Here is a 24,348-nt window from a genome sequence, read left to right on the forward strand (position 1 = left end):
GTTTTCAATGCCTTGAGCTCTTGCTTCAGTGGGGCTAGTTCATCCTCAGCCTGACTAACTCTCTCCTCCAGAGCAGCAGTTCTAGCAGTAGTCCTTTGCAGTTCTTGGCTTACTCTAGATAATTCTTCCTTTAGCCCCGTCAACTGATCGCACAAGTCGCTTAGGGAGGCCCTACAGGCGTTAACGGCACATAGGACGTCTTTTAGAGTGGGTTCAGCTTCTGCTGGTGTATCTTGCGGAGCAGCATTGTTAGTTGCTAATCCCGCAGGCTCACCCACGGAGCTTTTACCGCTCGTCATTTTTGTTGTGTGCGTTGCTGCTGGTCCTTTTCCTAGGCTCTTCCTGTCCCCTGAACCCCCCGCGTATAATCTGTCCTGCTGCTGCTGAATGTTTTTTGATGGTGATGAGGCGGAGGGGTGCGCAAATTTTTCCAGTTTAGCCGCCGCGGCTGCTGCTGCCTGGTTCATCTTTTCTTTTGAGGTACGGGTCATTTGGGAACAAGTATTGTCCTGCTGCTGCAGTTCCTCACCCTTCTTTCTGGTCATAGCTGTTTTTTATAAGCGAGGGGGAGTGCATTGGAGAGTTAAGCCGCTCTTGGAATTAATGTCTACCCCCCCCCTCCTCTCGCCGCTCTCTTCGCCTTTCACTTGTTCTGCCTTCCTTCCCACTATATTGACTCAGCCCCAACAATGTCCTTCTGGTTTACAGCTGTCGCTAGACTGGCTGCCTGTCCCAGAGTGGCCGTGTTTCAGCTCTGTTGAAATTATATGATATAGCGAAAAGGTTAAGCGACTTTTGCAGCAATACAGCCCTTCACCGACCGGCGAGGGGATATCTTCTCCCTAGTGTTCACAAATCGCTATGTGCCGGTATGTCAAATTGCCCCGGACTGCCAGGACCTGTAACCAGTAACGATATAGCCGGCTGCCCAAGCCTGCCCGTACCTCCACCCCCCCTCGTCCGTGGCAGTTCGCTAGTGTTTTAGAAAAAAGGCAGTCCACCTCTGTGTTGACCTGTGGGGGATGGTACCTTAGTACTGCCAGGGCCTGGGCAGTGCAGGGACGCTTCTAGAGGCGATTCCTCACGCTAACGGCGCATGCTGTCCCCGCCGCCTCTTCCTGTTGGGGCCGTTGCCCGGGTAACCTAGCCCAAGCTCCTCCTCGCCGCTCCGAGGGCTCTCGTCCGTGTCCTATCCAAGCGGCTGTACCGAGGCGCCGCCGGCACACTCCGGGCTGGGCGGCGGTGAGAGAGCCAGGCAGCCAGGCAGGAGAGACGCTGCGGGGGAAGGAAGACTCGTACGGCCAGTCCAGAGAGCCGAGATAGGTCCGGTAAGCACGGAGGTATCGGGCTGGGGGAAGCACAATCAGCCCTCCTCTCACTCCTGCATCCGGTCACGCCCCCCGGGTGTTGCAATTTTTTATGTGAAGCAGTAGTCTTTAGGTATACGCTAATTACATCCAGGCACCGTAGAGAGAATTCCTTTGGATGCTTAGCAGCAGGGCATACAGATGGGAGGACATGTCCTCATTGAGGTGGTATTTCAAGACCACTTTCAAAAGAAAGGATGGCCTTGGACATAAGACAACTTTGTCATTGTGAACTATAAGGAAAAGCTCTTTACAGGAAAGGACTGCCATTTCAGAAACAGGTCTAGCAGACGTGACAGCAACCAAAAAGGCTACTTTGCATGAGAAATCCTCTAGGGGGATATGCCTGATAAGCTCAAAGGGTGGTTTCTGCAGAGCAGAGAAGCCCAGGTTAGGATCCCAAGGAAGGGTTAGAGCTGGAGGATACCTGGTTTTGGCAGCAAGCAAAAGGTAGTTTGTTGTTGAATCTGGAGGCTAGGATATCTACATCCGAAATCCCCAATTTTGGCACATCAGATCAAAGATATCTGGATCACGGGCCCATTTCCCTTGATCTAGGTGATGGCAGCTAAGATAATCTGCTTTCCAGTTGTTTTCACCTGTGATGTGGACCACGAAGATCACTAGACAGTGAGTTTTTGTCCAAGAGATGATCATGTTTGCTTCCTTCAAGGCAGCCAAGTTCTTGGTGCCCCTTTGATGGTTGATGTAGGCCACCGCCCTAGCATTTTCTGACTGCACACTGATTGGGTGCCCTTTCAGAAGGCGGGTTGTGCCTCAAAACTGGCAATAGATAGTTTAAATTTCCAAGATCGGCATCATGTATGGGCAGGCTGGATTTACCCAAACTGATCAACTTGGGTACAACCAGCCCGTCGGATTTTACAAGCACATTACTGATAGCGGCTGTTATAGTCACGGCTATACAGTTATAGTCATGGGGACGGCTTTCCCCACCAGGAGAGCAAGGTCTCCACATGAGGAATTCCCCATCAGCACTGACTGTATATAAAGCCCAGGTATTGCCCGTCACGGTGGGTATATCCCTAAAGCAATCCTTAGGGACTAGGTTCCATAGCGATGGACCATGGTCCTGGATCTGTATAGCACCCTGTGGCTAACTCACACAATTGCCAAGGTGGGCGCCCACACAGGATCCAGTGCCCGAAGCAACAGGCCATTCACCACAGTATAGGGTTTGGATGTGGCTTCCAAGGTTTTACAGAGGTTGCGCCGATCCAGATATGTCACTTCTATGTTGGCATTAGAAGATAGAGTTTGATTGAAAAATCAGAAAATAAAATAATAAAATTGCTCTTTTGGCCCTACTTTTCCTGTGGGCACAGGAGTGCATTTAGTTCTACACTCCTGTGACTTGTATTCAGCTGAGAACAGACTAAAGTCTGCTCTCGGCTGAGATCACTCAGCTGGTCCAGACTCTAGAGAAAATGCTGACTTTAATGTCAAGATCCACCCAGATGCCTAACTGGCAAATGGCTTAGCCTCTCAGTGCGCTGTCGTGTGCCTGAGCCAGCCACTCCAGTAAATGTTGGAGGGGCAGAGCAGAGAGCTGGCTCTCTGCTCTAAGACTACAGTCTGATTGCTCAGTTCTTGGTCTTAGAGGCAAAAGGGGACAGATGCAGCATCATAATGCTTCAACCACCCAGGTGAGCATGTATGTTTGTTATTTTGAAATCCCCTTACTTCTCTTTTAAGCTAAGGTTGATTTTCTCTATGAAGAAGGAGAGAAAGTCCATCACCTTCAGACACTAGCACAAAACTGAGGATTCACAGAGTGGGGTAGGGTTATACGGAAGGCACCCAGGGGGGTGTCCTCTAAAGCTTTGCCAGTGTCCAATCATCTTAAGGACCATGCCTATAAATATTGTGCAGTGTCTTGTGCTGCACAATTAAAACATCTAAATTGTGACACACATAACAAGGATTAGATTATGGATGACGTAAAGAACAATTACATCAGCTCAGTGTGAAATAGCAGGACCTTGGTTATCAGGATGGAAACTATGCCTTATATCTGAATGAACGTTTGATTTCTGAAAGGGCCATCAGTGGACTGAGTTTATCAACAATTTCACGCCTTGCCACCAATGCCATAATGAGCTCCCTGAATACCGGCAGACAGTGTGTCAAAAGGGGTCTAAACAAAACTGTAATACTGTATTAGTGCTCTAGTTACTGACAAGATGGAGGTCAGTGACTCAGTCGGTTTCCTCTTACTAAGCAGACACTGAAAGTGACAAAGTGTCTCAGAAGTTCTGGCACGGAAAAAAAAAAAAAAATGCCCGCTATTTTTATTGTACAGATGACAGGGGTTAGATTCATTACACATTCACAGTCCCTAAAGTAGCCATCAAGTCAGATTTAAGCCCTCCATCTAACAGCAGAACACCACAGCCACCAGAAACCTGTCATCACTGACAAGGAGAAGCCAAACAAATCCATGTTAAAAGCAACATCTCATTTTTTAGGGAGATTGCCTCCTCACCAGATGCGCATGTCACACAAAAAAAGTTTAGGTTCAATAATACAAACATTACAAATTCTGGTGCATAAAAAAATTGCACACTTTATTTTCTGATGCTTAGGGCTGAGTGTCTTGTGGCAGCAGTCGTACTAGATACTTTTCTTTACCTGGAGTACAGGACACAGAGCAGAAAGAGGACAAGTCCCACAATTCCTTGAGCATCCCACCATTGCACAACCTGAACCTGGCCTGGAGTGGTTGTGGTGTTGTATCCGATTATGCCAAGCAGGCTTGGATTGCATTTGCGATCTTGGGAAATAAAAGGAAAATAAAAAAGCATCAACTATGTATAGACATAAAGCACATGCACCTATTAGGTCATAATGACATGATCTTATATAAATACCTGGTTCATTAGTCATGGCTGACCAGGTCAAATACATTGTGTAAATGGTTATCACAGATGACTGTAGAAGACCGGATCTAGGCTGAGATTCCTATAGGGTAAAAGTACAAAATGAAATAGGAGTGTGCTGTGACAACCTCCTTAACAGTGACACTAAACTCCTTTAAAAAAAATAAAATAATCTATCCAGATATGTATTCTTAAAAAACAAACATGTTAAGTTACAATTACCGGATCTGTGCAACAGAATTGAACAGAGCGGCCCCAATCCTCCTCTTCTGGGGTCCCCCACCGGTGCTCCTGGTTCTTCCTCTTCTAAGTGTGCCACCACAGGAAGCCGCCTGCTATGGTGGCACATCAGCGGGCTCAATCACAAGCATTACTACCTGCGTCCATAGACACAGACAGCGTGGCTCAACCCCACCCCACTCCTTCGTCAAAGGATTTAACTGACAGGACAATGGGAGCCAACGGCTACCGCTGTTTAAGCAAAGCCTGTGAGTGTGTAGAGCCACTATAGGTGGGCACAGCGCTGAAAGGAGGCTTAAGTATGAGGTGGGGCAATACAGGTACTGGAACATTTTTTTACCTTAATGCTTAAGGTAAAAAAAAAAAAAAAAAAAAAAGGTCTAGGCTTTAAAACTACTTTAACTCAAAAAAGCACTTTCTATTGGTCTCAGCCTCCGCCAAATTTCTAAATTTCTCAAATTCCTTTTTTCTTGTTTGCTGTGATCAAATGTAACTGTAGTGTTACGCCCTGTGTGGCAACCAATTTTGTTACTTGTGCTATGCATAAACAATAAACAAATTTGCAAAAGACAAAAATGAACATTTCAGGAAAAATAGATTACAGGCTCATTAAGTACTGGATGTGTATTATTTTTGGGAGAATAAGGCTATCGCTTAGTGTAATATTAGTTGCACTAAGCGATAGCCTTATTCTCCCAAAAATAATACACATCCAGTACTTAATGAATCTGTAATCTATTTTTCATGAAATTCTCTTTTTTTGCAAAAAGAAAACAGATCTTTGACATACCTATCCCCATGGTGGTCTATAAGGCATATCTTCCAATTCTACTAAGAATTAAAACAACACTATAGGATATCTAAAGAAACAGTACTGTAGAGCAACATTCTCTGCAGCTCTGTTTGATACAAATCTTGAAAAGATTTATGGGTGGTCCTGTCAGCCAGCTCTCACCTGGCATCCTTCATTAAAAAAAAAAAAAAAAAAAAAAAAAAAAAAAAAAAAAGGGAAGGAGTCAGGTGGAAAATTTTCTGGCGAACAGAACAGCACCTGCATCCATTGCTGGTATATTCTGACAGGCCAGCAGGGGGATTTGTCCATCTGCACTGTATAGCTTGGATAGAGGAATCGGTTGTCCTGAAGGCTGAACTAAACAAATCTAATAGTGCATGGCCAGCTTTGGTGATTGCTCTGATACAATATGTATCTATCGAACGTTAAAAATGAAAAAAAGTGTGTGTTATATATATATATCATACAAAGTTCGAGGGTTCCAAGTAGTTTTAGTCAAAAAAAAAAAAAAAAAAAAAAGATGATTTTTTTTTTTTTGTTTTTACATGTAGGAGACGAATGTCAGAATTGGCCCAGACTATTAGTGATTAAAGTCCACCTACATCAAAGTTCAAACTTTGAAAGAAGGAGCAGCACGAGGTTGCAATCAGTTCATGTGCTGTAAAGGAAGGAAGCAGAGTAACAGACGAGCCCTTCATTGTGCTGCTTCTCTTTCACTGGCCACTCACAGACAGTGACAGCTAAATTACAGCCTGGACTCAGAAGAAGAAAGTTGAATGATGCTGACCATCATTAAGATTGCAGGAGAGGGGGACATCTACCTATTAACCCCTTCTCACCCAACAACTCTTTAAAAAGAGGGGGCTTGAAGAATTGGCAATCAACAGACCACTATGACTGGCGGTCACAAGATCAGGGGCCAGTTATGCAGGCTACTGATCGTTAGTGGGCACGAAGAACTGTCTGACAACATAGTCCCTGTGCTGGGAGTGCGCAATAAGTGCGCTCTCAGCACAGAAGCCTCCACTGTCCAGTTGTGCAATATGATGTGTTAAGTGGACAGCAACAAGTTACAAATGTGAATATTGCAGCAAAATATATATATTTTTTTTATTTGATCTTGAAAGGGTTTTTTTTTTTTTTATTGGTGTTCTGCTTTAACTACAGTGCAGTCTATGCCTATCAAGAAAGTCTAAGATAGATTAACATGTGGTAATATGGTTTTATCTGTTACAATACCACACCTGCTGTGTTCACAAAAGGACAAAAAAAAAAAAAAAAAAAAAAAAAGTTAACCTACCTGGATTTTAGGTAGAACAGACAATACAGAGGATCCGAGACACAATAGCATATTCACGCTTATAAAAGCTTTGTTTTCAGCGCAGCCTTCAGGGTGAGTGTAGTAGACATAGAAAAGCACTATTGCAACCAGTGATAAGGCATAGTTAATGGCAGTAGCTGAGAGCAGAGCTATGGAAAGAAGGGTACAGACAATCAGTATTCCATTGGTTAAACCATTTTATTTATGTGTGTTTTTATGTAATTTGTCATCCAACACACACACTTATATCTGTGTTACATGTGAAGTTTGTGAACCATCACAGTAATTAAGAACATTTGTAAAAAAAACTATTTGAGTGTTGTTGCTCACCTGCATACCAGCATCGAGAATTACCCTCTTCCATCTTTTCAACCCAGGATTCATTCCATGAGTGAGCAAAGTCAATCAGCAGCACAAGTTGGATAAGAATGAAGCAAAATGCACCACCCATTCCAACATAGAACCAGACTGTATTCAGGAAGCAACAATAAAAAGTGTATGTCAGAGCAACAAAAAAAAAAAATCAGTACATTACATGCACATTTACTCATATTTTATAACTTTAAAAATGCAACAAGTACAGAAATATACCTGTTGATATGCCAGAAATCCAGTCCTAATTTCCTATGTGTTTGGACACAGTTACAGTTCAGTTCCTTAGCTGCTCTGAAATCCCAACCAGCATTGTTAGCAAAGCCTGCTGGACTACAGAACTACGCATATCCATCAATGCATTCTGTCTCTCTGCACAAGCATAGATTTGATGGTTTTCCCAGCAAAACAATGCCAGTGTCTTGACTCCACACACCGTGTTTAAGGACAGGGCTCTTAATAGATATATTTCTAGAGGCATGCCTACATCATTAGCAGCTGGCCCTGAAGACATTTTACAAGCCTGTTGAGGACATCACAGGGTGTAATAAAATCCCGTAAAGTAAACGAAAAAAAATTATGCCGGAATATTAGGGGGAAGGTGGTGTATTGTGGGTACATTTTGGCCATGCCTATGCAAATTCTTTAACCACACTCCACATGAAAAATCTACCTTACAGCTTCCCAAGCTGTGTCCCGTAAAAGGACAGACTGTACATGACAACGTTTTTATACAAATATAAAATTACAAAACATTTAATATTCTCAAATTTTATAACAACTTCCTGTTCATCAAATAAAATATTTATACTTTTACTTGAAATGCATTACGGAATGGGAACGAGACCTGGGTAAAACTTTCAATACGCCACAGAGACGACACATACTCAGGTTTATGTACAAATCCTCAATTTGTACAAAAACGCAGGAAACTAACTTCAAGATCCTTACTAGGTGGTACAGAACACCAGCGTACTTGAAGAAAATTTTCCCTGACACCCCTGATCAGTGTTAGAGATGCCGGGGAGAGAAGGGCACCATACTACACATTTTCTGGTCCTGCCCCAAATTAGAACAATTTTGGAAGGAGGTCAAACCCATCTTCCAAAAACTCACGGAACATGTAATTCCAGACGACCCGGCCTTCTTCCTCCTCCATGCCTCTAGTATACCAGGGAAGAGATACAAAAAATCTATTATTCGCCACCTCCTTGACGCGCTAAGGCTTGTATCCCTCTTAAGTGGAAGTCTCCCCAACCCCCGACAATGGGGATGTGGATACACAAAGTAAGAGAAATTAGCAAAATGGAAGACTTGGTTCTTTCATCAAGACACCACCAGGAACAGTACTCCGAGACATGGTCGCTATGGAACGTATTCTTTTTCCTCGGAGGAGGGACAACTTGTCGGCGACTTGAATGTCTATATCAACCCTTTAATCAAGGGCCCTACGGGCTACGGTACACCTACAGTGCTCACCCTGTCACTCTCCTGCGTTCGGCAAGATCACGCTGGGTCCATCCCCATACCCATTCCCCCCCCCTTCTCTTCTCCCATTTCCTCCCCTCTCCTCCCCCTTCACTAATTGTTCTCTTCCAGTCTTTTTTTTTTTTCTTTCCTCTCTTTTCTTTGTTTAATAGGAGCCTGGGCTCCATGAGCTCCAGATATTCTAATATATAAAATAGTTTAGGACTGGTCTGGGACTTCAACTGGAGCAGCATAAGTTGATAGTCTACGCTCATGCTTTAGGAACATTGGAGACATCACAGATGGCAGACTATCAGTATGTCCATCAAAGGTCGTAAATTGTCTCCAAACATAGTTTACAATAACGATGCTGTATTATGCAATTGACTGTATGTTCCCAGATGTTTATACTATGCAATTGATTGTATCTATACAAATACTTGTACCCGACCATGTTCTTGGAATAAATAAAATAATAGTAAAAAACTACTTCCGAACGATATTGGTTGACATAACATGTAGAATCATTGATGTCTATATATCCTTCTTACAGCTTTAACAACTTTCCATATATATTGACTGTCTATTTGAAAATAAGTGACACCAAAAGCAATACCCAATACGTAAGACAAAAGATAAATAATTTCAGAACTTTTTTCACCTTTAGCCTAGGTTCACACTACTGCGATGTACTGCAAATTTCTATCTTTTTTGTCCTGTGTGAGGTGCGAATTCGCCTTGCGTCTTGAGGTGGCCAGGTGCGAATTTACCTCAATTTTACCGCAAATTTCAGGAGGCAGACAGTGAACAATTGACAGAGATGTGAACTCTGTGCTGCGAGTTTACTGCAAGTTCAGTTGAAGCCTATGGAGATAAAATTTGCACTGCACCATAGGAATTTGCATCGCACTCAACACGGACAGGACCCTTTTATTTCCCCTTGCACCAAATTCGCAACGCATATATGTGAACCAAAGCCATGGAATACTATGCTTTTTACATGACCTGCGAATCTGTGTGTTCCTAAACGCATCAAACCAGCTGTAAATTTGCATCAGTGTGAACCCAGGCTTAAATTGACCTATAAACTGTACAAACTGAAATCTTTTAGGTGGAGGGAAGTAAAAATAAAAAAAATAAAATGGTTGCATAAGCGTGCACACCCTCAAACAAATACTTTGTTGAAGCACCTTTTGGTTTTTTTACAGCACTCAGTCTTTTTGGGTATGAGTCTATCAGCATGGCACATCTTGACTTGGCAATATTTGCCCACTCTTCTTTGCAAAAACACTCCAAATCTGTCAGATTGCGAGGGCATCTCCTGTGTACAGCCCTCTTCAGATCACCCCACAGATTTTCAATCGGATTCAGGTCTGGACTCTGGCTGGGTCATTCCAAAACTTTAATCTTCTGGTGAAGCTATTCCTTTGTTGATTTGGATGTATGTTTTGGGTCGTTGTCATGCTGAAAGATGAAGTTCCTCTTCATGTTCAGCTTTCTAGCAGAAGCCTGAAGGTTTTGTGCCATTATTGACTGATATTTGGAACTGTTCATAATTCCCTCTACCTTGACTAAGGCCCCTGTTCCAGCTGAAGAAAAACAGCCCAAAGCATGATGCTGCCGCCATCATGCTTCACTGTGGGTGTGGTATTATTTGGTGATGTTGAGAATTTTTGCACCAAACATATCTTTTGGAATTAAAACCAAAAAGTTCAACCTTGAATTCAGACCATAACACAATTTCCAACAGGCTTTTGGGAGACTTCAGATGTGTTTTTGCAAAATTTAGCCAGGCTTCCACCTTGTCACTCTTCCCCATAGCCCAGACATATGAATATGGGAGATTGTTGTCACATGTACCACACACCTAGTACTTTCCAGATATTCCTGCAGCTCCTTTAATGTTGCTGTAGGCCACTTGGCAGCCTCCCTGACCACTGTGTTCCATGGTATATCTAATGCCTTGGAAATTCTTTTGTACCTTTCTCCTGACTGATACGTTTTAACAATGAGATCCCTCTGATGCTTTGGAAGCTCTCTGCGGACCATGGCTTTTGCTGTAAGATGTGACTAAGAAAATGTCCCGGAAAGACCTACTAGAACAGCTGTACTTTATTTGGGGTTAATCAGAGGCACTTTAAAATGATTGCAGGTGTGTACTGACTCCTTTTTAACATGGGTTTGAATGTGATTTCTTAATTCTGAACACAGCTACATCCCTAGTTATAAGAGGGTGTGCACACTTATGCAACCACATTATTTTAGTTTTTTTACTCCCCCACCCCCCTAAAATATTTGTTTGTTTTTCAATTGAGTTGTAGAGTTTATAGGTCACATTAAAAAGGTGGAAAAAGTTCTGAAATTATTTATCTTTGTCTAATTTTTTTACATCGCAGAAACCTGACATTTTAACAGGGGTGTGTAGACTTTTTATATTCACATACATACATATCTCTCTCTCAATTGAAAAAGCTCACCTGTTGTAAAGGGTCCTTCTGGAATGAAAAATGCACCAACAGTAATCGCAATGGCTGCAGCAAACTTAAAGAACCAGAAGCTGGAGAAAGGGAATGTGAATAATCAGAAAATGAAACTTCATCTGAATTATGGTATACCTGTATCTAATGTAATTGTTACTTCTGAGGAGAAAACAATGTAGTCAATTTTTCTCATACTGTAGGCTGGATACAATACTTAGATTATTGACCTTAGCACTAACACGTAACATGAAACAGAAGTACAGTAGTAAATAACAGTTAGGCCTCATGCACACTGGACATTTTAACAGCTGCTCCTAGGGGCTTGCCCCTCCAAGTTAGCCTATGTGCCCATGCATAGGCTTTTAGCAGCGTTTAGCGGCAGGAGAGTTTAGAAGCAGAAAAAAAAACCCACTGCCAGTTCGTCCAGCAGCTGCAGAGTTTGGGCAGAAAAAAAAAAATAAACACATGATGCTTCTAAATGCGTGTTAACCCTAAAGCGTGTTAACGCTTGAGCATTAACTTAATTTGCCATAACAAATTATTTATTCTGGCCAATGAAATTATTAACACCCAAGCGCTTGTAAAGGCATTAGACACTTTTACAAGCGTCAGGCTTTTTTTGGCAAAAACGCTGCTGGCTTCTATCGAAGTTAAAAATAAAGTCCTGTAAGCATGAGGCCTTACAAACCAAGAGGGATTTCCACTATCCACACTTGGTGAAAATGAATAAATGCTGCTAAACATTTACAATAAGTGGTGAAAAACACCTTGAAAATCAAATTACTCTGAATGATGCAGCGCACCCACTTTCTAAAACATAACAAAAAACAATTAATCATAAACACTATAAAACTACGTAATAATATGTACCTTTCAAGTTATGTTGTACAGACATTATATAAAGCGTAATAACAATATTTTATTTAATATTAATTCTGCATAATTTTTTGTGTCTACTTGAAGACCTCCAAATTGTGCAATTCAATCCTGTGCGAATAAAGTAATATTAAACCCTTAGTTATTTTAAGCACTGACAGCAGGCAGGCAGCGGATTTAATCACTTACTGAATATGCAGCTTTATCACTTAATCCTTCCCAATGTTCTCATTTAAGTGGTTGCCATGACCACTGCATGCCCTAGGTTTCCAGTTTCAAGGTGGCTCTTTTCCCTTGCAGCATCCTATGGAGCCACCCTTGCATGCAGAGACTAGAAGCTGCTTCACCCTACACTGTGTGCATTAACAGAAACACGGTCCAGCAGCCTAGGATGGTAAGGCACTTCTTTGATCCTCTCTTCACCAGGCTAATAGGCAGTACACAGGCCGAATATCGGGCAGCATTGGCACGGTCATCCTGAAGGGGCATGACCGAAAAAAAAAAAAAAAATAAAAAAGGTCTGCCGATCAGAGCTTTCAGCCAATGGCTGAGAGCACTGACCAGTGTCAATAGTTCTGCAGGGGAGATCGCTCTACTGACATTGGATAGTACACAGAAGGCTCTTCCTGTGCTCCTCAGGTTTTTTTTTTTTAGTTCAGCCCACTGGGTTGAACGAAAAAAAAAACTACTAGTGTGTACTAGGCTTAACAGACAGGCTGGAGATTGCACTGTTAACACTTTCCTATGAAGGCCAGGTGTTCAGAGAAGCAGTAGGTAGTACTTTCAAGTGCTATGGTAATTTAAAACAGTTTACTGGAGATTGTGTCTATCATTTTGCTCAATATATTAAAGTAGAGCTATAAGCAAAACCGTGTTTTAATTTATTTAAACAGAGTAAGGAATGGATATAACCCTGTCAGGTTTTTGCCCGGGGGGGGGGGGGGAATTTACCTTCACTTCCTGCCAACAGAACACGAATGGTTTATTACTACTTAAATATTCTTCCACCACTCTATTGTTTATTGTCATGCAAGGATAAGGTTATTTCACCTGAGATATTCACTTGCTGGTATGTTTGAGCTGGAATACAGTGCTTCCACTTCCTGTTGTGATGTCACTGGACTTACTTTTAAGCCTGGAAGTGACTCCTCTCTGAGTAACCCATCCCACAAGTGAAACATGTCAGGGAACGTGACTTCTACTAGCCACATTCTACCTTCTCATCCTGGCACCTGATTCTAGCTTCCCCCTGCAAGGCACACAGGGATCTATGGAAGTTCCCATCATACCTGCATGTCATGTGAGGCCATCTTCATCTACTTTGCTCCTGCAATTTGGTCATACTGCATAACAGTTGTATGCAATTTGAAAGGAATAGCTCTGAAATATTAGTAGACCCCCTCACCATAACCTGCCTAATTATACTTTATTGATCCCAATCCACGCTACTATACAGAAGGCATGGCACAGATGATGCCTAACAATCCTGAAACATCTCTATGCACTATGAAATAACTGACCTTATGATATTAGTAGCCCTTTTTACCATACCTTGTTCCCCAAGTCCTACTCCACTGAAGCCATGGTTTCCTTACACAACACACGGATCATGGTCAACAAGTCTGAAACTAGTCTATATACAATGCTGAATAAATGGCTTTAGAATATTGAACTATATTTGTAGACCAGCAGTTCTAGTTGTCCCAGAGGCATAAAGGAATAATTTGCATGGTCACATTCACTACAATAAAATGAGATTGAACACATTTTCAGCATTTGCGATGGAAAGACATGCAGATACTCTGTTTTATGAAGGCTCTATGGTGCTTTGCATTTGGTTATAAACAAAATCTACTACTTTGTATGTTTATATTTTGAATATCAAACTGTATCTTACCCATTATGTACAGAAGCCCTGGGATCCTGGCTACTCTTCACTTTAATCATAAGAAGAGAAAATAGGAGGAAAAACATGGCCATTCCAAAGCACACACGATATACAGCTTTGTACCCAACCAGCACGTCACAGTTAACATGGCCACTTACTCCTGGGATTGAGGAACCAATTCCATCCTCACAAAAGCCAGGAATCTGCAAAATAAAAAGTGATTTTATAAACCTTTCACAACAGTACATATCACAACACTATTTTCATTTACAGCTTCCAAACCTTTTTAAGGTGTTCCTCCATTCCTGGCATCAACATTACGCAGGCAACTCCAACTCCAAGAAGTAAAAAGGCAGCATAGATTAGGCGAGTGACTGTGGAATTGTTCCCACTTGGGCAGCAGCGGCACAGCAGGCACGGTGCACTGCCACACAGGCAGGGGATCTGAAGAAAAAGATACCATGGCTTTAACACACCATAAACAACCAAATATATAGTCAGGACCTACAGCAGTGTTTCTCTGTTTCTTTTCGGTCATGGCACCATTTGTAAGCAGTTTTAGTCTTGAGGCACCCCAGCTTACACCGGGTTATGTGTATTTGAGGGCGTTCAAGCGCATTCCATTGTTGACAGTCCATTCATTTCAATGGACTGCCAAATGCATGGGAACACACAAAGTAGGACAGGTGCTGCTTTTTAGAAAAAAATTGCCGCACCAAACCACATGGTACTGAGGTACCATGCCATTTTGTGGCCACAAATGTGCCACATTTGCTAGCTGCGTTTGGGGTGCCATTAAGAATCAATCTTTTTTTTAGCCAGTAGGCTGAGTGAAAAAAGTGATTTCTCCATCCATGTTATGCAACACAGATGGATGAATCACCCGCTGCAGCTATTGTATCCTAACATTAAGGGTTCTTGTCACACAAGCATTGAAAATAGGAGGTTGGGTCGCTTTAAGGCTTCCCGAATACCCATCAATGGAACTCAAAATTGTTACAATAGGGAGTGGATGGAGGTGGTTACACTGCAGTGTTAGCGTTGCCTTGTGTTGCGGTGAGGAAAAAATAACGCTGCCTGCAGAGTTTTGCATGCATCAATGCTTTACAACTGCTTCCATTCACTTCTATGGAAATGCAACACAAGCACGCTGTAAATGCACTGTAAACACACGTATGACGTTTACAGTGTATTTAAGGTGCGGTTGCAATACGTCAAAAGTGATCACTGCAAAGTGAATTGTTACAGCTGAATGGAGTACAGCTACAAAAAGATAATCAGCCTTTGGCACTTTAATCCAGAAATGATAAAATCACCTTGCATGCACAAGATTTCACCATGAAAGTGAAGGTAACCTAAGGGAATTTGTACACACTCCATACAAACTGACCAGACGGGATACACCAGGTTAAGCGCCACACAGCAGACTGGAAATTGTGTTGGCTGTACACACTAAGGCTGGCCATAGAATGAGGAAATTTGGTTGCAGGAAAGAATTTTACTTGATTCCCCCATCAACACAGATTGTAATAATGGGGGAATCCCTCCAGTGGAGCCATTGTGTTCTCCCAGTATGGGGGTGGGAGAAGCCATCCCTGCCAAGAGAACACAGTGATTAGTGCTAGGTTATAACAGCCACTAGCAATGATAGCATGTAAAATCTGGCAGGCTGGTTGTACCCAAGTTAATCGATCAACATTCAGCATCAGTACATTCAGCCTACCTCCACATGCTTCCAGCTGAACTGGTCAGGCTTCGAACTGTCCATGCCTGGCTTAAGATCATTGGTTTGCTCTGAACAAGCATTATGTTAGGCATGACATAGTGGGTGATGGTGTCAGGTGAGGTATTATGACAGATTATTTACAGACAACAACCTAAACACATAACTGGGTAGTTCAGTAGTAAAGCAAAATACTGGCAGAGAGGACTGGAGCCAATAACCAGTTAATTCCTCAACATTCTAGATTATTAGTGACCTGATATTTTTTTTAAGCAGGGTGGACATGCGACTACGTGATTACAACTCTTGTACAAGTATTCCAATTTAACATTGAAGAATGTGGGCAGTCAGCACCCACCTAGATTATCCATAGTTCTTAGGACACATTCACACTTGCGTTCTGTCACAATGCATGGCATTTACTCTTTGTGTATTGCATTGCCATTGATGGTGAATGGCAACACACACACACACAATACAAGAGTACAACACAGTACAAAAGAGCTCAAACACGCAACACAATCTGCTGTGTGTTGTAGTGTGCTGGGTTTATTTCCATTTGTGAAGGTGCATAATTGATAATGAATGGGCTGCCTTAATGCAAAGCACGTTAATAGTGTGAATGGATCCTCTGCGTTGGCTATCACCGGTGGTAAACAAATCTATTGCAGGTTGAACTACCCACAGCCAAGGACAGATCTTTGTATACAGCAGTATGCAATACCAACCTCTCTTGCTGAACACCAACCAAAACACATTCCACTATCTAATGAGGGTGTCCTCACAACTGAGGGACTTCTACCAGATAGCGGGATAAAAATTGACTATTTTTAATCCTTATGCTGCTAGTATTAGTAAATAGAAAAGTATATTATATTTACTTGTTTTAAACTTTTTTTTAATATTTCTTCAGTTACTTCCTGGTTTCCAGGCCTAGGCAAATTATGTCCTACATCCCAGGAGTCTTCAGGAGAGGAGGAAGGGCTATTCCAGCTAAGTACACCCTCCTGCCTGTATGCCTGAGTTAAGGGCAGGTGGATCCCGGGAAGTAAATGCTTCATGAATCATCTGCCCTTACTCAAGATGGCCACGCCCAAATGCTAAGGTGGTGTTTTTTAAAGTGATTTCTGAGCAAAATAAAGCATGAAGACATGGATGGATGGATGGAGTTTGCTTTGAATAAAAAAATGAATTAAATAGCGTTTTTGGTTTGTGGTGCTCAGATGCAGTGAAGATTCATTTTAATGACAGAGGTCACTCAGGCATACAGAAGAATGTTTTTAAGCTAGCAAGCTCCTTGTGGATCTTGCTTTTTTAAACATAAAAGGTTGTTAAACCTAAAATCTTGCAGGTTACCTAGTGAGTCACAAATCTAGAATAATGCAGCCAGTAAAGCTTGACCTCTTCTGCTTGTTTGGTCAAGAGGACAGGCATAGCCTACACAGGTTATTTTCATAAATCTTAAAATTTCCACTCTTGAAATGCCTGCATATACCTGAAGCAGCTTTCGTTACTTCAGCTACACGTTTGCTCACCTCCTCTTACACAATTCTACTGGCCAGTGAGGCACCCCAAAATAGTAATGGGCAAACCAATGCCATATCCCCCCTGTGGCAGGAGACAAACACCATCCAACCCCCCCCCCCCCCCGCTTTCTGATTGGAAGGGAATCAGTGTGAGAACAGTGAATATTCAATTGCTGTATTCACACACTTGGGTGGGCTTGCTGCGCCCCAAACCCACCCTTTTTTGAAGCCTATTAGAGCCTCTGCCTCTAATCTTGTGCTTCAACCCCCCCCCATGGAAGCCATAGTACGGCGCCCTGTATGTAGATCAGTGGCCGGACGCATGGATAGAGGGTGGAGGCATCTGTGCGCCCCTAATGGATGGGCCGCCACTGCTGGGAAGGCTGAAGCCTGACCAATCTGAGTGCTGATAACTAAGGCCTCCTGTACACATGCAATTACCCAAAAGCACTGGATTACAGCGACAATAATCAGAAGATTCTTACGGCTGGGAAGGCACGTTCATTTGAATAGCGGTGGCTGCACAGTCTGTACAAAGTAACAACAGGATAACAGCAGCCATGGCTGCTCGCATGTATCTGGTTACCTGTGGTTCGTAATGGAGTTTTGAGCCTGGACTCAAACAGCGATGGCTGCCATTACATCACACAGGCTGAGCGGCTGCTGCTATTAGAATACACCTGTCATCCCAGATGTAAGAATCTTCCGATTCTTGTCACTGGAATCCGGTGTATGCAAATAATCACCTGTGTGAAGGACACCTAACACTTTTGTCCAGGCTTCGGGTGAAACTGTCAACTAACTAATACTGTAGCTTTTTTCATGCAATCCTGCCAGCATCTTTGTAAGTATCAAGTTTCTAAGTGTCTGTTTTCAGCTCTGAGCTGTTAGAAAATAGGGCAGCCAGTCAAATCTACCTGGATACCAGGAAAATACAAACAATCAGAAGTCAAGTAACACCTGAGAAGTAAGGCGGCTCTAATAATTAAGTGGGATTCAGATTATGACAGATGCTCATTAGTTGCAGTTTATTTTTAAAATGCACCATTAGAAAGTTCTGAATTTCTATCCTTAACACGTTAATCTTCAATTCCTATCACAGGCAAGAAAGGAAGTAACTCAGCTACTTGCTGTTTACATGATCAGTTCTAAAACATGATATCCCCAGTCTGCTGAAACATTTCTTCATCACATGCAAAGTCTTGGCTCCATCTGATAAACCTGTTGTGCTGCGTTCGCCCATTCAAATCAATAGGCTGCCTTAACACAATGCACGTTAAAATGCTGGGCATAATGTGCGTTCGTCAACGTACCACAATGGTATGAATGGGGCTCATTCACATCTACCTGTGTAAATAGCTGTGAATGGACCCTTAAAGTGGAGGTCCACCCAAAAAGGGAAGCTCTACTTGTTTGCTTCCTCCCCCTCTCTGTTGCCACATTTGGCACCTTTTAAACTTTTTAGTGGGGGGAGGGGTGCTGGAGCTCCACTTTGACCCCATAGTTCTCTCTCTATATGTGGTGACATCATTTTAACATAACTCACAGATTTTCAACATTTCCAACATTCTGCAATCAGTACAATACTACATACAGTGGACACTATACCCCTAAACTGTCAGTATAAAAAAAATAAATACAATTTAACAATTACTGGTGTATGACTATTACAACTGTGGTAATCACCTATGCAGTGCAGTTGATTTACTAAAGTCAAATAGGCTGTTGACATTGCAAGCACAGTTGCAGTCTGCAAGGGAATTTGCTCTAGAGCTTAGTAAATGAGATAAAAGCTTCAGTTTGCAAAAATACGCAATCCCATGCAAGAAAAAATAAAAAACTGCATTTTTAAAAATAAATAAATGCAGCGTTATGTGATATATCACTCACTCAGGTGAATAAAAATTATATTTTGCTGTGGGCAATGCGTGAGTGAATGTTGGAGCAACTTGAATTCCCAAAGAATATAAATGGTGAAAAAATATATAAATGAAACTGTAAAACAAGTGCACAGAAAAAAAAAATATAAAATAATTGAAGTAAACATCAAAAATTCTTAATTTCAGCAAGTCCACAGTGAGAAAAATATATTAAAAATATTATATAATGTGTGTGTGTATATACATACATACTCCTGCCCTCAAAGAGCTTAACATCTAAGGTCCTTAAAGGGGTTGTAAAGGTAAATTTTTTTTTTTTTTTAAATAACAAACATGTTATACTTACCTTCACTGTGCAGCTCGTTCTGCACAGAGTGGCCCCGAACCTGGTCTTCTGGGGTCCCTCGGCGGCTGTCTCAGCTCCTCCCTGCAATAACTAACCACCTTAATGCGAGCTCTCTCGCATGGTGGTTAGTTATTGTGGGCGCGCTCCCGTGATACAGCCGGCGGCTATAGCCGCTCGCTGTATCACTCGGCCCCGCCCCCGGCGTCATTGGCTGTGATTGACAGCAGCGCGAGCCAATGGCTGCACTGCTTTCAATCCATCCACTATAGCCAATCAGCGACCAGGTTGATCGGCTGAATAGAGGTCGGGAGCGAGCGGCCGAGTTTCGAGGTGTCAGGTAAGTAAAACGGGGGGGCTGGGGGCGGCGGTATTTTCAAAAGTTTTTTCACCTTAATGCATAGAATGCATTAAGGTGAAAAAATGTATACCTTTACAACCCCTTTAACTCACGTTTATACCTACACATACAATTTAGACAGGAGCCAATGAACCAACAAGCATGTCCTTGAAGTGTGGGATGAAACCGGAGTACCCGGAAGAAACCCGCACAGGGAGAACATGCAGATTCCAGGCAGGTAGTGTCATGGCTGGGATTTGAGCAGATGACCCCAGTGCCCCTAGGTGGAAGTGCTAATCACTTGGTCAATATATACTACATATTGATAAGAATTAAAATGGAGCTACAGTGTATCTGAGCACCACAAACCAAAAACAGTATTTAATTCATGTTTAAAAATTTCAAAGCAGACTCCACCATCCAGGTCTCCATGCTTTATTTTGCTAAGAATATACTTTGAAAAACACCCCCTAGCATTTCTGGGCATGACTGGCCATCTTGAGTAAGGATGTGCTCAGGCGTGTTCTCAACGCCACATGCCCACCAGGAAGCTGACAATCCACAGCGCTAATCACAGGCATTGAGACATTTCCCGATCTGTGGCTTCACAGATCGGGAAATGTCTCACTACCTGTGATTAGCGCTGCGGAGTGTCAGCTTCCTGGCAGGCACATGGTGTTGCGAACACGCCTGAGCTCATCCTTAATCTTCAGTAAGGGCAGATGATTCATGTAGCATTTACTTCCCATAATCCATCGCCCCTTAGCTTAGGCATGCAGGCAGGAGGGTGTGCTTGAAGAGAGAGCAAGGTTACACCACTCCAGGTGAGAATAATCGTAATAGTCCGCAATCTGGGCAAGTACCCAAACAAAAGGAGGTTGTGCTTAGCTGAGAAACCCCTTCTCCCCTCCTGAAGACTTGGGATGTACGACTTCAGTTGCCTTGGCCTGGAAACCAGGAAGTAACTGAATACATGTAAAAAAAAAAGAAGAAAAAAAAAAAAATCTTAAAACAAGTAAAGATATACTTTCCTATCTATTTATTAATTAATGCTAGAAGCATAGGGATTAAAAGTAGTCAATGTAGATTGAGAGAATTCTGCTTTAAGCTGGCTACATGGGTCTGTTTTATTTTTGTTCAACCACCGGGTCCAACAAACAAAGGCTGTCCACCTCGATGACACTCAAGGTGGATGGAGGAATCCTCCCTGCTATGTCATCGTATTGCTATGGGGGTGGAATAAACTCCATAATCCTCAAAATACAGAGATCAGTGCTGCAGTCTAATGCCTGCAGTGCTGATTGCGCAAAAAATTACCGACAGGGCGGTTGAACAGAAGTCAATCAGTAGATCAATTTCTGTTTAACCACAGTGGCCACACATCTACCAATTGACTTTTGTACAACCACCCTGTGGGTTTTTTCCCAAATCAATCAATGCCACCAGCTATAGCTGGCAGTGCTGATCAGGGAAGCCTCCCCGTTGTCAGAATACAATAACGTAGTGGGAAGGATTTCCCCATCTACATTAAATGTGTGGATGGGGGAATCAAGTCTTTTTTTTTTTCTCTTTTGTCCAATCCACTGGTTGAACGGAAAAAGTGACTAATGTACGGGCTGCCTAAGAGCCCTTGCACACTGGGGCGGTTTGCAGGCGCTATTGCGATAATAATAGCGCCTGCAAACCGACCTGAAAGTGCTGCTGCTGTGTATCCAGTGTGAAAGCCCCGAGGGCTTTCACACTGGAGCGGTGCGCTGGCAGGACGGTAAAAAAAGTCCTGCCAGCAGCATCTTCGGAGCGGTGAAGGAGCGGTGTGTATACCGCTCCTGCCCATTAAAATCAATGGGACGGCGCGGCTATACCGCCGGCAAAGCGCCTCTGCAGAGGCGCTTTGCGGTGGTATGTAACCCTTTCTCGGCCGCTAGCGGGGGGTAAAACCGCCCCGCTACCGGCCGAATACAGACGGTAAAACGCCGCTAATAATAGCGGCGTTTTACCGCCGACGCCGCCCCCGCCCCAGTGTGTAAGGGCTCTAACTCTTTTGTATCTTCCTGGCATAGGGTTGCCACCTCATCCCTTTAGACCCAAACACATATTACCACAGAACCCGTGTAATTAATATGTGTTTGGGTTTAAAGGGATGAGGTGGTAACCCTACCCTGGCAGCAGAGCTTGTCCTATCACCCCCCTGCGTTTTTTCCCTCTCTTGCTAATCTGTCTTCCTGCAGCACAGTCTGTGATTCCCGTTTCCTCCCCTCACTGTAAATCTTAAAGCTGTCAGCTGATTGGCCTCTAGTGGCTCTGATTCTAGGCAGTGCTGAGAATAGAGGGCAACTGAGCATGTGCAGAGCAGGGTGAGACGGTGCATTACTGGATTTTAGGCATTTAGTACACAGTATAGGCACTTCTGTGCAGTGTTTTACATCACTATACCTGCAAAAGGAGCCAGCCTGAGGAGATCTATCAGGACTTAATTTTGTGACTAAAGTTCCACTTTAAACACTTTTAATTTTGGATAGACTGAGGAGAGGCTGAACCCACTTCCAGGTTTTTATTATCGCCTGGGGCCCCTGCTATGCAGATTCCCCCTCATGGTCTGTCCCTGAGTCAGCACATAATGGAAAGTGCTACATCTAGTTCACCAGAACAGGAAATGGGAAAATCAGATAGGGGACACTTACCTCCCAACATTTTGAGATAGGAAGGAGGAACACCTACTAGCAAATGTAGGTAGGCATAGGACACGCCCCCTGCCACACCCCCTTAAAGGAGAATTAACCCCCCCAAAAAAAGATTAAATCCACAAGTGCTTTTTTTACCACTACTATTCCTTTATATTGGCTTTTCAAATGTATAAATGCAGCAATTTAGAAATTGGATGAAAGATTTAGTGCTGGAAAACACTTTTTGAAAGATAAAAAGCGCATTTTATATACAACTATATAGATCAGATCAAAATGAGGGACAAAAGAGGGACATTGCTCCAAATCAGGGACAGTTGGGAGGTATGGGGACACGCGTTCCTCTCACTTTCTCGTGTCATCAGGTCAGGAAGTGAAGGGAAATCTAACTAAGGGACATAAACAGAAAAAAAAATTCTTTATCCAAAACTGGCTTTAAATATACTTAGTTGCCTGAAGTCACTACTACATCACATATATTAAAACTGAATTCATTTCTAACACTCTTAAGATGTTTCACTCATATACATGACCTGCTTGTGGCAAATGTCCCCAGTCAGTAATTACCCAGCTCGCTGCGGTGCACAGACCCAGGACTCCCCCCATGGCGGCCTCGGCGTCGTACAATAAAAATGGAGCCTTGCTACAAAAGCCCTGTTTACAAATGAGACAAGCAGAACTGGCAGCCAACCCAGCCTGTCACTTCCGTCTCTGGGGCCGCCTCCTCTCGCGGTGGAAAGGAGCCTGACAAGAGAACATGTTTGGCGGCCATTTTGTTGAAGACCTGCGTTATCTATCATAGGCAGAAGACCACGGTAAGATGGCTTCCACAGAGAAGACTGCTCAGCACAAAACTCTCCGCTCTCTTTTGCATGGCAGAGGATTCGTGTCACATGCTGGTCCGGTGTTGTGGTGATGTCATTCCAGCTGACTAATGGCATTGTGGAGGTTTGTGTGTTATTATGGAGGCTTGTACTCCGTGTATACAGTCTACAGGGACAGCATTTGTAAGCACAATGCCTGCACAACCAGTGAGCTTGTGTTGAATAGTTACACAGTTCCTGTGATACATGCACATTCCAGCAATAGCAGAGTAATTTTAGCTGGGGTGTCCTTGAGCATTGTAATGCACTGACGATTTCTTGTAGTGAGCAATCACTTAAAGTGGAACTAAACTCAATCAATATTAAACTATGTTTAACCACTTGCTGGGCATTTTCACCCCCTTCCTGCCAAGGCCAATTTTGAGCTTTCAGCGCTGTCGCACTTTGAATGACAATTGCGCGGTCATGCTACACTGTAACCATGTTCAATTTTTATAATTTTCTTCACACAAATAGAGCTTCCTTTTAGTGGTATTTAACCCCTTCCCGACCAGCGGCCGCATTTGCACTGCGGCAGGTTGGCACCCCTGGGTGAAACGACATTATCTTACGCCGCTTCACCTTTTGACCACTGGGGGGGTGCGCGCGCCCCCGGAGGCACGCACCCGCGGCTCTCCGCCAGAGCCGATGTGACTGCCCGGCGGGCGCGATGACCGCCGGGCACCTGCAATCGCTCGTGAGAGGGCAGAGGAGAAAGATCACCGATCTCTCTCTCCTCCTAGACAGTCCCACCCCCCCCACAGTTAGAACACAGTCAGGGAACACAGTTAACCCCCTTGATCGCCCCCCTAGTGTTAACCCCTTCCCTGCCAGTGACATTTACACAGTAATCAGTGCATTTTTATAGCACTGATCGCTGTATAATTGTCAATGGTCCCAAAAATTTGTTAAAAGTGTCCGATCTGTCCGTCGCAATATCGCAGTCCCGATAAAAATGATCAACCCCATTACTAGTAAAAAGAAATAATAATAATAAAAATGCCATAAATCTATCCCCTATTTTGTAGACACTATAACTTTTGTGCCAACCAATCAATATACGCTTATTGCAATTGTTTTTACCAAAAATATGTAGAAGAATACACATCGGCCTAAACTGAGGAAAAAGTTTGTTTTTGTTTTTTAAAAATTGGGCTATTTATTATAGCAAAAAGTAAAAGATATTGGGGGTTATTTACTAAAGGCAAATCCACTTTGCACTGAAAGTGCACTTGGAAGTGCAGTCACTTTCAATCTAAGGGGTAGATCTGAAATGAGTGAAAGCTCT

The 24,348-nt window shown here is 43.0% G+C and overlaps 1 protein-coding gene across 1 annotated transcript in view; it reads right to left on the reverse strand.

Annotated features, from left to right (window-relative positions):
- SERINC1 (serine incorporator 1) overlaps positions 1-22,923 on the reverse strand; it is a 33,513-nt gene extending 10,590 nt beyond the window's left edge. The window contains exons 1-8 of the mRNA XM_073627182.1: positions 22,765-22,923; positions 13,987-14,148; positions 13,714-13,907; positions 10,938-11,017; positions 6,952-7,089; positions 6,601-6,770; positions 4,259-4,349; positions 4,020-4,161 (exon numbers count right to left, since the gene is read on the reverse strand). Of these exons, the coding sequence (XP_073483283.1) occupies positions 4,020-4,161; positions 4,259-4,349; positions 6,601-6,770; positions 6,952-7,089; positions 10,938-11,017; positions 13,714-13,907; positions 13,987-14,148; positions 22,765-22,803 (1,016 nt within the window). The 5' untranslated portion in view covers positions 22,804-22,923. The remainder of the gene's footprint in view (positions 1-4,019; positions 4,162-4,258; positions 4,350-6,600; positions 6,771-6,951; positions 7,090-10,937; positions 11,018-13,713; positions 13,908-13,986; positions 14,149-22,764) is intronic.
- Between the last annotated feature and the right edge of the window lie 1,425 nt (positions 22,924-24,348).

This window comes from Aquarana catesbeiana, linkage group LG04, assembly GCF_042186555.1.
Source record: "Aquarana catesbeiana isolate 2022-GZ linkage group LG04, ASM4218655v1, whole genome shotgun sequence".
Classification (NCBI taxonomy): Eukaryota; Metazoa; Chordata; class Amphibia; order Anura; family Ranidae; genus Aquarana; species Aquarana catesbeiana.